Consider the following 18,610-nt stretch of genomic DNA (forward strand, 5'->3'; position numbering starts at 1 on the left):
TTGATGGCGGCCATGTTTTCCAACCAATCTTGCTTAAATTTCACACGTATGTGCTTGTCAGTCCCCTAAATCAGTGGTCCCCAACCTTTTTTGACCCACGAACCAGCTTGTGTTCCCACAAATCTCCCGCGGACCGGGTGGGTTTGTACATTATAGCGATCTAATTTATCTTATTTATTATGTATTGTGTATTGTGTATGTATTGTGCCATCCACCAGTTCCAGCCAAGTGTTTCCAGAAAGATTATTACATGGCTGTTTGACGTGTGTGGTAAAAGGCAGTGCGCTAGCATGAATTAACTTGAGACAAATGTGCACATTAGTAGCAATAAGTCATCAAAACTTACCTTTATTCCCACAGAGTATCAGCACTTGACACCAAATATGAGATGAAAGAAAAATGGTAAAAATACAGTAGTAGTCTATCTGTGCGGCATGAGATAAAGTTAGCACACGCACAATGGACATGCGTCAAGTGAGACGGATGTAACGGAGAGAATCTGGCCACTTTTCAAAATAAAACATAAAATAATGGAAATTATTTTTTCTTTCTGTGCGGCCTGGTACCAAATGACCCACGGCCCGGGGGTTGGGGACCACTGCCCTAAATGTGTGTACTAAATTTTGTGGCGATTTGTTGAAACACCCTAAAGTTACAGCGGGTGTTTTGTAGAGTTCTGTGAGAAATTTCAAGTCAATCCCACTTATGGGGTGTAGTCACTAATAAAAACAAAACGAAACACAGGCAACCCAGTAGGTGTGCATGTTTGGACAAATGTTCACCCGTTCGTGTGCAGCCATTCAGGAGTGGAAGCGTGAGCTTTCTGTTGTTTGCAGACTTTATCGACCGGTACACCACCCCCAGGATGCCGTGGCACGACATCGCCTCAGCGGTCCACGGCAGAGCGGCCCGCGACGTGGCGAGGCACTTTATTCAGCGTTGGAACTTCACCAAGGCAAGTTGCCTCACAGTGCTTTGATCAAATTTATCGGTCATAAAATATAATGTGTAATTTTAAAAATATGCTTTTGTATTTACGCAGAGACTTTAAAAAAATGTTAACAAATCTTGTATGAGCGCAAAAAAAGTATATATAGTATAATTAGTCATACTGTATATGAATGTATATATATATTTATATTTCCAGAGAGCCTGTAAAAATGCTAAAAAAATATTGTGTGAGTGCAAAAAGTATATATAATTAGTTATGTTCTATGTAGAAATACGGATAATATTAATGGGTCATAAAAAAATCTAATTTGTACTTTTCCAGAGAAGCTCTAAAAAAATGCTAACAAATCTGGTATGAGTGCCAATAAGCATATATAATTATGTATATATGTATGTATATATGTATGTATGTATATATGTATGTATGTATATATGTATGTATGTATATATGTATGTATATGTATGTATGTATATGTATATATGTATGTATGTATATATGTATGTATGTGTATGTATGTATGTATGTATATGTATATATATACATATGTATGTATATTTACATGTGTATGTACATATGTATGTGTGTATATATATGTATATATCTTTATATATATACACACACACACACACACACACACACACACACACACACACACACACACACACATATACATCTTATTAAAATTGTTCATTTTCTGCTACAGCTACAATGACTCCCTATCGCTCCCTGTGGAAACTAATGGTATTACAATATTAGCACACAGTTCCATTGTTTTCATTAAACATGATACTTTTTTTTTTTCCCCAAACAATAATTGACAAAATTGTTCTATTTTCTTGCAAAGGATGATCAATGATGAGAGACGGTAAGTGTTGGAATATCACTTTGAGTCATTGTGCTGCAATGTTGCCTCAGAAGATAATTATTGACGGGAGGTCACATGTCACCATGACTGTACATTGCCTCTCTGCGCACACACAGACACACACACACACACGTCAATAAACACTCCCTTGGCTAATTTGAAAAGAAATGTCTCGGTGTAAGGGTGGAAAAACGACCTTATCCTTCCTAGTCATGCTTTCCGTGGCGACACCTTTTCCTCCTCAACCTCACCAAAAGTTTTGCCTCTCATTCCCCAAACCTCCTCCTCCTTGTCCTACAGATCATGAAGCCGAAGTACCGCTCCTTGTCTTATCCGTTCCTGCTGCCAAAGTCTCACTCCAGCGCCCAGGAGCTCAGATACCAAGTCCCCGACTGCGTTCACGCCAAAGTGCAGGTAAGACAACACTGCCGCTGCGTTAGTGTTGTCCTTATTTACCACAGAGACCCTGCAAGAAGCCTGTAAGGCACCTTTAACAATAAACACGAGACACACACATGAGCGCCAAGCGCTGCTGGAGTCCGTGGGCCAGAAAACAACATTATGTAACTACCTTCACTTTGACATGTGCTTTTCGAGCTGTGAGCGAGGAAAACTGGACCACTGTGCCACGTTTTTGCTCATTTTTCTGAAACAAGGTCCCATATTGGAGTATTTTCGCCACTTTTAGCGCTTCTGAACAATTGGAGGAGGCCCTGCGGGGTACGTCGTGGTCGTTTACAACCATGCATTTTTAGCACAATCATTTTAAAGTTTGTGACCTTTCGGGACAGGCTTGTATCTTTTCATTGTGTTGCTTTTAACTTAAAGGTATGATAGAGTGCATAATGAAGTGTCCCGTGAGCGTGTATCGACAAACACGGGGGTCCTCTCTGCTCTGTAAGGTCTTGCGCTCAGCGTCCGATTGGTCGGCCGGCATTAAGTACCACGAGGAGTCCATCCACAACGCCTACATCCAAGTCATCGCCAAGAGCAAACACTACATCTACATCGAGGTACGGCGAAGTCATCAGCAAGTAAAAAAAGGATTTTTTATTTCCGCGTCTTCTTCTTGCCGCCCCTCCCCGCCCTCCCAGAACCAGTTCTTCATCAGCTGTGCCGACAACAGGACGGTGTACAACAAAATCGGAGACGCCCTCATCGAAAGGATCATCCGAGCGCACAAGTAAGGACTTTTTGATGACCCGTGCGGCCACTTGATGAAGCACACCCGCTGCGCGAGCTAATGCGAGAGTTGTCATGAAAGAAAACGGAGGCGTAGCGTGCCTAATGAAGTGTCTACTGCTGTAACAGATGTGCGTGTGTTCTGACAGGGAGGGGAAGAAGTACCGAGTGTACGTGGTGACCCCCCTGCTTCCTGGCTTCGAGGGCGACATCACCACCGGGGGAGGGAACGCCATCCAGGCCGTCATGCACTTCAACTACAGGTCAGCCACCAGCAACATATTTTACTTTATTTTTGTTTATTATGATCATTATTACTATAAGTCATTGTTATGAATGATTTATTACATTATTAAATACATGTATTTTATGATATAATTTTTTAGATTTTTAAACTATTGTTTAATGATGCTAAAATGTATTTATTAAGTTATTAATGAACAAATACCTTGATAATTAAAATACAATTACATTTATTTGGCTGCAATCTCAAGTTATGTCTCTTGCAAATTTATTTAATGGTCTAATTTACATATTTTATTTTTTAACTTGTTATTAAATGATGTTAAAATACATTTATTATATTATGAAATAACTCGCTTGATAATAAAAATATGAATGAATTAATTCAGTTCTAATCTTAAATTGTTAGATCTATTCCTAATTTATATGTATTGGTCTAATTTATATATTTCATTTTTTTTAATTATTATTTAGTGGCGTTAATATTTATTATATTGTTAAATAAAAGATACATTGATAATTAAAATATCTATTTAATTAATGAATTTGCTCAATATAATTTTAGAGGAACTATTTGATGATTTGATCTTGTTGATATATGTCATGGTCTTTTAAAATGATTATTTAATAACGCTCATGTTTATTATGTCATTAAATGAATGAAGAACTTGGCAATTGAAATATGAATGCATTAGTTAACAGCCTGGAGATGGGGAAGACCTGGGTTCGATTCTCCCCTGGGCATCTCTGTGTGGAGTGTGCATGTTCTCCCCGTGCGTGCGTGGGTTTTCTCCGGGTACTCCGGGTTCCTCCCACATTCCAAAAACATGCATGTTAGCTTCATTGGAGACTCTAATTGTCCATAGGTATGAATGTGAGTGTGAATGCTTGTTTGTCTATGTGTCCTGTGATTGGCTGGCCACCAGTCCAGGGTCTACCCCGCCTGTCGCCCGAAGTCAGCTGGGATAGGCTCCAGCATACCTGTGACCCTAAAGAGGAGAAGCGGTATAGAAAATGGATAGATAGTTAATTAGTTCAATATAATCTTAAATTATTAAATTGAAGGTTTTCCTCCTCCTAATTTATTTTATTATCTAATTTATATATTTTATGGTATTTTAAAAATAATTATTTAATTATGCTCAAATGTAGTATATTATTAAATAAATAAATACATTGATAATCAAAATATTTAATACATGTTTTTTTATATCATTTTAGATTATTGTTTGGAATAATTTTTCTCCTATTTGATATCTTGACCTTATTTATATATTTTGCGGTCTTTTAAAATGATTATTTAATGACGCTCATATTTATTATGTCGTTTTTAAATTATTATTTAATGATGTCCATATTTATTTGTCTTGATTTCAAATGAATGGACAATATTTAAATTAATTCCCTGACTTTTTGTATTTATTCAATGCAATTTTTTGAAATGATTAAATTACTTATTTATGTATTTTTTTTAACTGCCTTTTGTTTCCTGCTGCTGCGATACGTTGCAACTTTCATTAAATAATCTGTCGAAAGTCACCCAGCAAAGAGGTGGTGGGCGGGATCAATGGTCCCGCCCACAAGACTGAAGACTGAAGTGATCTGGTGACACGTTATATTTCTTTTTTGAAGAACCATGATCCGAGGAGAGCACTCCATCATCTCCCAGCTGAAAAAAGAGAGTAAGTACCAAAATATTGAATTAATAACGAGATAACTAGGGATATGACATTGCATGTGAATGTCCAAGCCGAATGAGGTGGGGGGGAAACAAAAATGAGCAAAAAAAAAGGAATAATAAAAGGAAAAAAAGCTTTGCAAATTATGAGCAAGAGTAGAAAGACAAACAAATGTATGACGTATGTTAAACGTTATTGGTTAAATGTATGTGAAATGCTGTAGGTAGCCTTGATGTCGGGATTGTGCTGAACGATTTGATGTAGGAATTGTTAGAATTGGTTGAAAAATGTTGAAGTAGCAGGACAGGAACAGTAATTAACATCAAAGGAAAAGTGGGAATGTCGGGAAAAGTTGGAATTTTTGGAATGTCGGTTTGACGCCCTGCATGTTTGAATCGGTTGAGAAACGTGCGGATGGGGGAAAGTTTGAGAAATGACCCATTCATTTTCAATGGGAAAAATTCAGTGGGATTTTTTTTTGAAAAATCTGGGAATTTTTTGAAAAAAAATGGTCCCATATGTGTGTGTGTGTGTGTGTGTGTGTGTCTATTTATATATAAAACATTTATTTTTATTATTATTATTATTATTATTATTATTATATATAGGTGTACTGTATGTGTGTGTATCCCTAGTGGACGACCACTGGATGAACTACATCTCCTTCGCTGGTCTGCGGACACACGCCGAGCTGGAAGGCCGCCTGGTGACGGAGCTCATCTACGTCCACAGCAAGATGCTCATCGCTGACGACAACACCGTCATCATCGGTGCGTCCCGTCCTTCCGCCTCCTCGCTTGCGAGCGCATGAAGCAGCGGTGCGCTGACACCTTCTGTGCGTGACCAAGCTTCACGTCTGTCGCACTGACAACACATCCACCCAGCACCGTTGCGCCCTTGTGCCATCTGCTGGTTGGACCGAGCCATTGCACCACAATGAACTTTTCAATGAACAGTTCTTTTGCTGTGTTATTCAACTGGTGGCCTCCGGGTGTTGCTGTAGGTCAGTTAAAACAGCAAAGCCCTCCTGGCGTATAGAGGATCTTTGACTAGCATTCGGTGGAGTAGGTCCTTAAAAACAGAAGAGCCCTCCTGTCGTAGAGAGGATCTTTGAGTGGTGTTCCACAGTCATGGAAAAACCTATTAGAGCACCCTCGTTTCTTCAGTTTATTGAGCCATTTTAATGCCTGGTACAACTAAAGGCACATCTGTTTGGACAAATGTAATGATGATAACAAATATATCTCAGAGCTGAATTTAAGAGCTGATATCTAGCAACTTCCATGGTTTTCTTGACCATAACCTAAATCACTTAAGTTCTTACATGAAAGTCTATAGCATTGTACTGACAAACAAATGAACTCTTATGAGCTATTTTTGTCGTCATTGTTAATATTTGTCCAAACAAAGGCACCTTTAGTTGTATTGGCCATTAAAATGAACACGAGACTGAAGAAACAAGGGCAGTCTAATCGTTTCTTCCATGACCGTATGTCCGCGGAGATTTGTGGGAACACGCGGCGGGCCGTGGGTCCAAAAAGGTTGGGGACCACTGATATAGAGGATCTTTGACTCGCTTTTTTGCTGTAGGTCCTACAAAACAGCAGAGCCCTCTTATGATTAAAGGATCTTTGAATTGTGTTTTATGTAGTAGGTCCTTAAAGACAGCAGAGTACTCCAGTGTAAATACATTCCTTGTAATTGTCATTGATGACTATCTTAGTTATTTGCTGAAGTACAAAGTTGAAGGTATGGCGTAGCTTCGTGTTCAAGTAAGAAGTCCAGCACCTCAGGTCCGTAGCTTTGAGCAAATGTGTCCCCCAGAGCAATTTACTGGAATAGTCCTGTGTCTGTTTGATGTGGTCTTCAGGCTCGGCCAACATCAATGACAGAAGCATGCTGGGTAAACGAGACAGCGAGGTGGCGGTCATTGTGGAGGACACGGAGAAGGTCACCTCCGTGATGGACGGAAGGGAGTTTGACGCCGGCCCGTACGCACTTCAGCTTCGGCTGGAATGCTTCAGGTCAGGAAAAGTCATTTGTGTTTTCCCCCTCTGGTTCAAAAAGGGTCATTTACTAATTTTCCATCCGTAGGACGATCCTTGGCGGTCACAGCGACACCAGCATTGATCTCTCCGACCCGATCAGCGACCGCTTCTACAAGGAGGTGTGGATGACCACGGCCGGCCGCAATGCCACCATTTATGAGAAGGTACGGATCAGACACTTTTGACCACACCACTCTGGTTTCACATCAGATTTAAGATGTCGAAAAAAGGGGCCGAAAATGGTGTCTGTAGCTTTAATACCGACAAATAGATGCCATTTTTATGACACATATACATGAAACACTGTATATTCATGTAAAGAACGGGTTGTACCTCTTCTACTCCTGAACTGCTGCACATAAAAGGGTGAAAATTTCCCAAAACATGCACCCCTACTTTGTTGCTCGTGCTATTATTTTTCTGACAAATACACCACATGCTTGACCCGCATAAGTCGGATGGACTTCCCCCATAGCTCAACGTGCGCTACATAACACCTGCTGTAACTTGGTGTGTTACTAGGGTGTTTAGCTTAATTGCCACAAAATTTGGTACACGTCTTTAGGCGACTGACAAGCACATGTGTGTAAAATTTGAGCAAGATTGGTTGGAAAACAGGGTTGCTATCAAATAAAACATCTTAGCAACTTAGCAACTAATTATCCACGAATAGACAACTCAGCACGCTCTACAAAACACCCGCTGTAGCTTAAGCGTGTTTAGCCAAATCGCCACGGAATTTGGAACACACCTCTAAGGGACTGACAAGCACATCTCTATAAAATTTGAGCAAGATTAGTTGAAAAACATTGTTGCCGTCAAATAAAAAGTCTCAGCGACTTAGCAACTAATTGTCTGCGGATAGACAGCTCAGCGCGCTCTGTGAAGCAACCGCTGTAACTTTAGGGTGTTTAGCCGAATCGCCAAGAAATCTGGTACACATCTTAAGGGGACTGACAACCACCTGTGTGTAAAATTTCAGCAAGATTGGTTGAAAAAGATGGTCACAGTCAAATAAATTGTTTCAGCAACTTAGCAACCAATTATCCATGAATAGACAGCTCAGCGCGCTCGATGAAGCAACCGCTGTAACTTTAGGGTGTTGAGCCGAATCGCCAAGAAATTTGGGAAAGATTGGTTGAGAAACATGGCCACAATATTTATATTACGTGTATGGTAGCATGTTTTACTAAGCACCCATAGGGGGCGTCACAAATGTCATGTGCAGTCATGCCTGTACATGAGAGGAGGATGCCCAGTGGGATATATTATGGTCATCTCCAACCACGCATTTCTTGTTTTTCGAAGAAAACGAGGCAAGATGTCACCCAAGATGTTGAGTGGTTCTTTCTGGTTGGCGTGTTCTCCCTCAGGTGTTCCGCTGCCTCCCGTCCTCTCTGGTGCGGAACATGTCGGAGCTGGAGCACTACCAGTCCAAGCCCGGTCTCGCCCAGACGGACCTCACTCGGGCTCAGGAGGAGCTGCGCAAAATCCGGGGCTTCCTGGTGCAATTTCCTCTGGATTTCCTGTCTGAGCAAAACCTTATGCCCTCGGTCGGGACGAAGGAAGCCATGGTGCCCACCGAGATCTGGACGTAGGACGCAAAGGGACACCAGGCCACTCCTTGTAGACTGTTTTTGGAGGTGATGGAACTCCTGAGCTTGGATTTGGAGAAGCATCCTCCTGAAGGATTGCAACGGGGACCATGGTAACACAACATCAGCCCTAGGACACTAAAGACGTGTTGCTGTCCCATCATCCTGTGTCTGTGCTGCTTTGGAACTCCGGGATGCCATACTTGTTAGGATGTGCATCATGTTGTCGCTTGCATCGCGTCACCCCTGGAATTCCTTTTCTTTGAGGACAAAAGCTAAAAAAGACCAACGGCATATAAGAGGCATTCACACTTGTTTGGTTCAGATGAAAGACACCCTGATGGGTTTGCACTGCAAGGAGGTGGGTCTCCGTCCGCTTGCAAGTGGACTCTGGTGTGGTTTGGTATATTTTAGAAGCTTTTGGTGAAATCTAAGCTGGCAAATATAGCAGACTGTATAAACAACCTACAGTACATATTCAACCTAGCAGATGGCATTTTGGTTTGGAATACTTGAGTTAAGTCACATAATTTGTCACAAAAGCTCATGAAAAGTATATTTTAGAAGCTTTTGGGGAATTCTAAGCTGGGGGAAAAAAAGCCGAATATAAAAATAACCTGCATATTCAACCTAGCGCAGGGCATTTTGATTTGGATTGTTTTAGTTATGTCACGTAATATGCCACAAAAGATCTTTATAAGTATGATTTAAAAGCTTTTGGGGAAATATAAGATGGTAAAAATAGCAGAATATAAAAATATCCTCTGTATTCAATGCAGCAGATGCTGTTATGGTTTGAAATACTTGAGGAACGTCACCTGATATGTTATGACAACTCGTTTAAAGTATATTTTAGAAGGTTTTGGGGAAATCTAAGATGGTAAAAATAGCACAACATAAAAATAACCTACGTATCCAACCCAGCGGACAGCATTTTAGTTTGGAATACTTGAGTTACGTCACCTAGCATCTCACGAAAGCTCTTTAAAAGTATATTTTAGAAGCTTTTGGGGAATTCTAACCTAGGGGGGAAAGCAGAATCTAAAAATAACATCCACACCCAACCTAGCGCAGGGCATTTTGATTTGTTTTAGCCATGTCGCGTACTATGTCACAAAAGCTCTTTTTAAATATATTTTAGAAGCTTTTGGGGAAATCTAAGAAGGTTAAAAACAGCAGAATATAAAAATAACATATATTCAACCTAGTGCAGGGCATTTTGGTTTGGAACGTTTGAGTTACGTTGCATAATATGTCACAAAGGCCCTTTTATAAGTATATTTTAGAAGCTTTTGGTGAAATAAAGCTGGTAAACATAGCAGAAAAATACAAATAACCTGTTTTTCCAACCTAGCAGATGCCATTTTGGTTTGAATATGTGTTTCAGTTGTGTCATGTAAGCTGTCCAATCAAGTCCTTACTTTAAGTATATGTTTTTTACTGCACAGTCTTCAAGTGTGAATGCAGCCGAAGAGGCCCGGGTGAGACAATCGTCCTGGTCAATTGATCATGTAATACTACTTGTCGAGCAGCAGGCGGTGCTGGTTTCTTAAAAGTACAGTTGCTGCACAGTTAAGACTTGGCAGTGGAGCGTAAAAGCCACCAAACTAACATTTTAACCACAAAAGACTCACTTTACCTGAACTATTTTATTATTACTATTGCTGTAAGTAGGTGCTCCGTTAGATATTTGCTATATTTTGTATTATGAGTGTAATTTTAAGAGCTGTCACGGTGTCATGATTCATCACTAGTTCCATTTTAATGTGAATTTGAGCAACCACTTGTCTTGTGCTGAGAAACTAGCATGCAGAATGAATATTTTAAATATATATGAAACATTCACGTGGACTTTGAAGATGCTGGATCGTGGGAGAAATGGGTGAAAATCCACATTCATTCAGACAAAATGAACTTTATACTTGCTGAAGCTTCATTTACATTTGTATCTTTTTGGACCGGGACCATGGAGTTGTTTTGCTGGTTTAACCCCACTGTACCCGTACCAGTATTTCCACACCTTATACTAATCCTTTAACACTTATTCACGTATGTTTATATTTTAAGCCTTGTGTTTTCATGAAGTACACAACGACTGCATTTTGACTGTAATCTTCAGTTTAGCATCCGCTGTTAGTAGTTTTGTACAGGTGCAATACACTATCCTATTTTCCACTATATGTTCATTAAACTGTAATTTAAATGGCTGACAAATAAAATGAGCACTTGTTCACACCACAAATAATTTGAAGACTCCAATAATTAAGATGTAAAATGGGGAAAAATTTTATATAAATTGCTAAAACACGCAGCACTGGAAAAAAAAAATGTCATAATAAGACAAAAAAAATCAAATGAATGTCATTACTTGTATTTTCAATTTATATTAATTTGAATTAAATATTGAAAGAAATATATAAAATGTCATAAAATTACTTGAGAAAAATATAAATCTCAATTAATATTTGGTGTTCAAACATAATATTGAAATATAGAAATTTATTGACTTTAACTATCCAAATGATACTTTATACGTCCAATTGTACTACTTGATGCTATCGTGGCTACTATTTTTTTTATTTTTATTTTTTAAATGTACTGTGTAAAAAAGTTCATATTTTATCCAATTATGACAATAACTGATGCAGTAAATGTTGGAAAGAACATTTAAAAACACTTAAAAAAAAGTGGTTGTTTCAGCTCACCTGTGAGCCTAATGAAGACGAGCAGTATAGCAAATCAAACATTTCATACTTATGACAATAACCTATGAAATAAAAGGACTAGAACCTTTTTTTTAATCTATACAAAAAAATTACAAGCAAGAACAAGCTCGTTTTTTCACGTGAATTCATAAAAGTGTTATATCAATAAAGAGCATCTGGCTTGTCCCACCTTTTCAGCAAAGTCAGGCAACTTTCGAAATTCTTCATTAAAAAAAAAAATATATATATATATATATATATATATCTAAGTGAGTCCGCGACAGCACGAGGCTCCGCCCACATGTGGGCGTGGCGTCTCGCAGCCCCTCCTCTTCCCACTCCCCGCTCTATATCCGCTAACTGTCACACACCAGTGGCAAAGTCAGACACTCACGGCCGCCTTGAAGTGCACACATCTCGGCCAAGCATCCCGCGACGCGTCGCTCCAGCCACCCGCAGACATGGACCCGGAAGCGGTAGCAGCGTAACGGTGTGCCCTCCCGGCCTTTACACAGAGAGGGGGGGCTGTGTTTTCCGGAGGCTTAGTTTCTTTTAAACCATCGCCTTATTTTTGGAGTGGACATTAATTTGTTGAGGCTTGTCTGTGTCCTCCATCATGGCGAGTGACTCTCCTGCTCGGAGTCTGGATGAAATCGACCTGTCTGCTTTGCGGGTGAGCCTACCTGACTTTTATTGTGTCACATCTGTATTTTGTTGGTGTTTGTATCATGCATACTTTATTTGCATTGTATTATGTGTGTGTTTGTACACCTGACAGGTCCAATTGTGACCTAATTACTAAACTTGTCCGCCAGGCTGTGTGTGGTTTGGTGTGAACCCACCTTCTTAGTGTGTGGACTTTGTCTCTATTAGGCGGACGTTTGCTGACCAACGGTCCCGCCGCTTACACAGGACAACCCTGGGTGGAGTCCTAAGTCCCACAATATTATTATTATTATTATTATTATTATTATTATTAGTGGTACTACTTGTACTAGTTGAGGCTTAATTGGACATCTGCATGTCCTGCCCGTAGCAAAGGGAGGATACAGGTGTATTATGTGCTGACCGAATGGTGTGTTTGTATATCAACTACCTGAAAAGTGTGACATTCCGATGCAAAAACAAGTCGAAAACGGTGTAATTTGCATGCCAGGCCAGTAGTTGGCGGTATCTCCTGGATTGCTACGTTAAAGGTCCCATATCATACAGTAGTAGTTTTTACCCATTTTTAAATAAGTCCCATAATAGTGTATTGGGAGTGTGTTAGCTAAAATCTAGCTTTGATGGTGGAATTTAGACACTACTTGGAGCTTTAACTTTAGCGTTAATACAAGAAGCGCTATTGTGTACATTATCCACTTGTCCAGCATAGTAAATGCTGTATCACACACAGCAACATAACAATAAGGAGGGGGACAGGGGGACACACACGTTGGCAACACGAGCATATCTATGTGATGCTACGGTGCTAACATACACTCGCCTTTTAGCAGCAACTTTATGCTAGGTTAGCATGTTTGCTGAAGAAAAACGATTAAACTTGCAGCTCCATCGTCTGATAGCTGGCAGAGCTTTGTTTTAAGACGTGTAGCAAAACCTGATTTCTTTTCCTACTTCGTGAAGTTGCGGGTGTTTACATGGGGCAGGCTCATCGAGCTCGGGGCGGGTCAGAGGCGATATCGTGCCTGTGAAGAAGGAGCTTTTTCCTTCAGGACGTCATGAAAACCCGAAAACTTAAAAAGCAGTCGTTTGAGAGCCTCTATGATACCCCTTTCCCCACGTTTGGTGCTCATAATCAGGCCACATTCAGGGACATAAAAAGTCACTTTTGGATGATGGGGGAATCTCCACAATGACGACTCAACACTGACAAGCAAATCCATTTTTGCCCAGTGTTTTTCTTATGGTGGAGTCATCAACACTGACCTAACTGACCCAAGTGAGGCCCGCAGTTCTTGGGATGTTGTTGCGGGGTCTTTTGTGACCTCTTGGATGAGTCTTCGCTGCGCTCTTGGGGTCATTTTGGTTGGCCGGTGCACCACTGTTCCATGTTTTTGCCATTTGTGGATAATGGCTCTCACTGTGGTTTGCTGGAGTCCAAAAGCTTGGCCTTATAACCTTTTCCAGACTGATACAGTAGATCTCAGCTATGTTTTAATGGGCGGGGGGGCGGGAATCACTTCTTCACGCAGAGCCATGTAGGTTTGGATTTTTTAATTTCTCCCTGAATGACAAAAATTCATTTTAAAACTGCATTTTGTGTTCAGTTGTGTTGTCATTGTCATTGATATTTAAATGAGTTTAAAATAAGAACTCAGGAAGGGGGCAAACACCACTGTACATACGTACCAAATGTTCAACAATGATGCGTGTGCTCAGTTTTAAACCCAAATAAGACCCTCCCTGCACCCGCACACACCGCCAGATGAGTGTACAGTCATGCACCGGCTAGACAGGAAGTAGGTCAGCTGGGTCTGACAAGGGGGCCGAGGGGGGTGGGTAGGTTGTTGTAATACTGGTAGTAATGGGAAGGGGGTTCGGCATGGGGATCTATCTTTCCTTTTGACGTTTGCCACGGGCGCCGCCTGCTTGAAGGCCAAGGTGAGAGGCTTGCGGTGGAGGTTGAAATATGCAGTGTGTTTGAAGACATGGGCGCCTAATAAAGCACACCTTCACGCGGTCAGCTGGTGAGCGCAACAGATGGCAAAGCAGCGGGGAAGCTTTGCGTGCACGCGACCCAGCCCGACAGACTTTGCACGCGTTCAGGTGTGAGATCCAAAGATGAAAGCCAGAGCTCCGGGCGGAGAGGAGGACACGGCAGCGGCTCGGCTGGAGTCGAAGAGAAGATGAACGGCTCATAAAAGGGTAGAGAGGCTCTTCTCTGGCTGACGGTGGAGATGTGACCGGCGACTAAAGTAGCAAACACCCGTCTTCGCCTGATCAGAAACCCCTCCCTCCCCACCCTCTCAATGCCTGCTGCCCGCTGAGGCCACATTCCACGGCCCCTTCCCCACGGACGCCATGGTAACGGGGCCACAGCAGTGCCCAAGGCTTACACAGAGCTTATTCATGAATAGTCTATATACTGTATGGCAGTCTGGTCTGGTGCCCCCCCCCACCCTCCCATCTCCACTTGACCTATTTCTCCACCCCATCAGTGATGGACCCCATCGCACTTGCCTTTTATTGATTTTTATTGTAAAGGATGGCAGTTATTCTGCATAACTGGCTCGGAGCAATCACGATTGGTGGGGGTTACGTTCCAAGACCAACCACGAATGGTGAAAATATGGCGTGAGTAATTGCGACGCCCACGAAAATGTATATTTTGGACCAGCGGCTCGCTCCCTTTCCCCTTCCAATCCCCCCTGCTTGTTTGACGTTGATGTTCTCCTCTGATTTCGGGTCAACATTTGCAATAAGAGCGAAGTGAGAAGTGAGAGTTGTACCAGGGCACCCCTACAAATGAATGATCATGTGACATGATCCAGGAACAGACTGAATCGGAGTCACGGTGTAGAAGTTACATATAAGTTTCACTTTTGCATCTCATGGCGACTGTGGTGTGTTCAAGAACTGCCGAAGAAAGTTAGAAAACGCAATGCTTGACGAAAAAACATCAGCAAAGCATAAAGACATAAACATAGAAAAATTGTGGGGGGGTTTTGGACAGTGGCACATGTATGCTGTACATTTTACACGTATCATCACGTATTTATGAATGATTATACTGTTTTCTATGTAGTGTACGAATTTAGAAGGACAAGGACATACCCAACAGTCCCGTTATAATGTGTTTATGAGCGAATCAACACATGTATGGCGTAACGCCGGTATATTTCCTCTATGTAAGTACTGCGTTTCATTTCTACTGCCGGTTTGCCATCTTTCCGAGCAGATTCCGAACATGCCGACATGAAACGAGGCTCGCTCTGATCCGATCAGATTGCGCATTTCCATTTGAAAAGAAAACGCGATCTCGCTTAGCTTTCAAAATAAGTAAGTCACTCGCATAAAACTTGCAAAGGCTCGCGCCGCCTCGTTCCTTCCACTCGCAGCACACATTTGATCTCGGTTGCTTGAGGGGTATTGATGACATGTAAACAAGCACCATGCAGTAGCTGGTGAGCTGCATCCTGTCCTAGCCTCTTGGGAAGGGAGGGGTGCATATAAAAGAGGATGCTGAGGACTGATGGCGGGGTGGACTGAGCACGACAGGCTGACGAGATGGTTTGCATCGAAGAGCAAACTCTTGTGTCATGCAACGTTTTCGTCAGGCTGCAAACGTGTGATTAAGACTTGACTCCGCTTAATGAATAATGCACCAGCGAGGTGTGGGTGGGATGTGCTGGGAATTAGGCCACATCTCTTTGTGTAAGTGTGTGTTTTGTTTTTTTTTTTCTTAAAAAAAACAAGCCAGACCCAATCCCGCCATGACTGCCTCATCCTCTTAAGACTCTCTCTAATTTAATCCACCCCACTTGTGTGTAATTCACTTTCTGGAGTCTAACAATATCACCTGTCTGCTGGCATTGATGCACTGCTGAAACCAAAACGTGAATTTTTAAAGAGTCGTTATTAGGATCCCAATAACTTTAACTTGATTTAATCCTTTGAGCCTTTCAGAGCAGCTACACAAGTGGAGCAAATCTGTAAAAAGATGTGGGATGTCTGTTGTAGTATTTAAAGGGATCATCTATCAGCATCTGAGCTTATTACCTTTTTTTTGCCTCAAGAGACTTCAGCTCAATGAGCAACTAAAGGAGTAACTCCTTAAGTGTGTTTTGTTTTTTTACTTTTGCCTTTTTTTCCCCAACACAGCAGGGAACAGTGACTGTAAAACCCGGAAGTCTAAATTATTGTGATGCAGCAATGTTAACAATACGTGAATGGAAATACATATGTTTGCAATGTCTGTGAAAAAGGACAGACATCACATTATGTCTGTATGTGAATGGATAGACACATTTACATTACATTGTGTGTATATAATCTGTGAATGGACCAACACCTTTGCAATATGTGCATGTGACTGGACCGGCATGTTCACAGTACGCGTATGTGAATGAACCGTCACACCTTTGCTGCTTGTGTTTATGAATGGACTGACACACATTTGAAATCCATGTGTACGAATGGACAAACATGTGTTTGCAATACGTGCTGGTGAATGGACCAACACGCGTTCGCAATATGCGTATGTGAACAGACCGGGGGTCGGCAACCTGCGGCTCTTCAGTCTCCTTGTTGCGGCTCTCTTCGCCCCAGCTCGGTGATTTATTTATTTATTTTTTTAACACCGAAGTAGGAGAAATGTGCATTTTGCAGCAACTCCCCGCTGATCCGTGAATGCATCTGGACTGCGTTGTGACTGCTGGTTGGACACACTAATCGCCGAGGTGGTGACGCGGGCAGATAGCAGGAACTGACTGTGCATTGACTGTTTGTGACTGCTGTGAGGCGGGCGGACCCCTTTCACTTTTACGTCTCCAAATATCAGTCCCTACATTTGTCGCTAGTCGCTTTTGGGAAAGTAAGTCACCAAGAGGGTTTGGAAAGTCTTCAGAGTTAGCAGGAAAATGGCCAAGGTGGCAACACAGGGCTGCACGTGAGATCGGAAGGAGCGGGAAGGCTGTTCACAGATGGAGAATACGTGAAAGAATCGTTCATAAAAATATCACAGCATCTATTCTCCCAATTAAAACATAAACAAGAAATGATTCAGAAAATGAAGTAATGCCTCTCTCTGCAAAGACAGTCAAGGATAGGACCAATAGAATGGTTATTGGTGACCATTCAGGGCAGGCATAAACTCGATCGAGCAAACAACGCTCATGCAGAAATGTGAAGTCTGATGAGCTTTTTATGTTAAAGTTGGCTACATTTTGTTTTAATATTAAACAAATACGGGAACCATCCAAAAAGGCTTACAGAGTTCAGCGTTTCAGTGACTTCAGAGTAGGCCTGCACATGCACTTTTACCTGTCGAATTTTGTAGTTGTAGCAGGTAACATTTGAAAAAGACTACAACTTTTACAAGTTTAGAAGCAGTGTAATGTTTTGCGGCTCCACACTGTATTTTTTTTACTGCAAGAGGAGGAAAAATGGCTTTTTGGATGCTAAAGGTTGCCGACCCCGGAATAGACCAACATGTTGGCAATATGCGTATATGAATGGACCAGCACGTGTTTGAAATACGTGTATGTGAATGGACCATCGTGTGTCAGCTATATCTGGTTGTGAAATACCCATCACACGTTAACAATACGTGTATGGGAATGGACCATCACATGTTTGCAATATGTGTATTTGAATTAACCATCACTTGGTTACAATACGTGTGAATGGACCAACACGTTCGACGCATGTCGCATGTTTGCTATATGTGTTTGTGAATTGACTGACACGTGTTTGCAATATATGTATGCGAAAGGACTGCCTTGCGTTTGCAATGCGTGCATGTGAATGGACCGACGTGTTTGCAATATGTGTATGTGAATGGACCGACAAGTGTTTGCAATACCTGTATGTGAATGGACCGACCCGTGTTTGGAATTTGTGTGTGTGAATGGGCCGACATATGTTTGCAATATGTGTATATGAATGGACCGACACGTGTTTGCAATACGTGTATGTGAATGGACCGACACGTGTTTGCAATATGTGTATGTGACTGGACAGACCCGTGTTTGCAATATGTGAATGTGAATGGACCGACATGTGTTTGCAATACCTGTATGTGAATGGACTGACATGTGTTTGCAATATGTGTATGTGAATGGACCGACCCGTGTTTGGAATTTGTGTATGTGAATGGGCCGACATATGTTTGCAATATGTGTATATGAATGGACCGACACGTGTTTGCAATACGTGTATGTGAATGGACCGACACGTGTTTGTAATATGTGTATGTGACTGGACAGACACGTGTTTGCAATATGTGTATATGAATGGACCGACACGTGTTGCGACATGTGTTTGCAACACGTGTATGTGAATGGACCGACACGTGTTTGCAACACGTGTATGTGAATGGACCGACACGTGTTTGCAACATGTGTATGTGAATGGACCGACACACGTTTGCAATACGTGTATGTGAATGGACCGACACGTGTTTGCAATACGTGTATGTGAATGGACCGACACGTGTTTGCAATATGTGTATGTGACTGGACTGACTCGTGTTTGCAATATGTGTATGTGAATGGACTGACCCGTGTTTGGAATTTGTGTATGTGAATGGGCCGACATATGTTTGCAATATGTGTATATGAATGGACCGACACGTGTTTGCAATACGTGTATGTGAATGGACCGACACGTGTTTGCAAT

The 18,610-nt window shown here is 41.6% G+C and overlaps 2 protein-coding genes across 23 annotated transcripts in view; both read left to right on the plus strand.

The window, feature by feature from the left end:
• pld1a (phospholipase D1a) overlaps positions 1-10,809 on the plus strand; it is a 31,041-nt gene extending 20,232 nt beyond the window's left edge. The window contains exons 17-26 of the mRNA XM_054797134.1: positions 837-955; positions 2,118-2,231; positions 2,720-2,830; positions 2,912-3,000; positions 3,149-3,262; positions 4,875-4,924; positions 5,557-5,691; positions 6,792-6,945; positions 7,016-7,133; positions 8,343-10,809. Of these exons, the coding sequence (XP_054653109.1) occupies positions 837-955; positions 2,118-2,231; positions 2,720-2,830; positions 2,912-3,000; positions 3,149-3,262; positions 4,875-4,924; positions 5,557-5,691; positions 6,792-6,945; positions 7,016-7,133; positions 8,343-8,567 (1,229 nt within the window). The 3' untranslated portion in view covers positions 8,568-10,809. The remainder of the gene's footprint in view (positions 1-836; positions 956-2,117; positions 2,232-2,719; positions 2,831-2,911; positions 3,001-3,148; positions 3,263-4,874; positions 4,925-5,556; positions 5,692-6,791; positions 6,946-7,015; positions 7,134-8,342) is intronic.
• An 830-nt stretch (positions 10,810-11,639) lies between these two features.
• Positions 11,640-18,610, plus strand: part of tnika (TRAF2 and NCK interacting kinase a) — an 83,239-nt gene continuing 76,268 nt past the window's right edge. For all 22 annotated transcript variants that reach the window (XR_008573366.1, XM_054795853.1, XM_054795856.1 and 19 more), the window contains exon 1: positions 11,640-11,942. Coding sequence is in view for 21 of the 22 variants with exons in the window: in XM_054795853.1 (XP_054651828.1) it covers positions 11,886-11,942 (57 nt within the window). In the remaining variant the exon portion in view is untranslated. The remainder of the gene's footprint in view (positions 11,943-18,610) is intronic.

This window comes from Dunckerocampus dactyliophorus, chromosome 13 (assembly GCF_027744805.1).
Source record: "Dunckerocampus dactyliophorus isolate RoL2022-P2 chromosome 13, RoL_Ddac_1.1, whole genome shotgun sequence".
NCBI lineage: Eukaryota > Metazoa > Chordata > Actinopteri > Syngnathiformes > Syngnathidae > Dunckerocampus > Dunckerocampus dactyliophorus.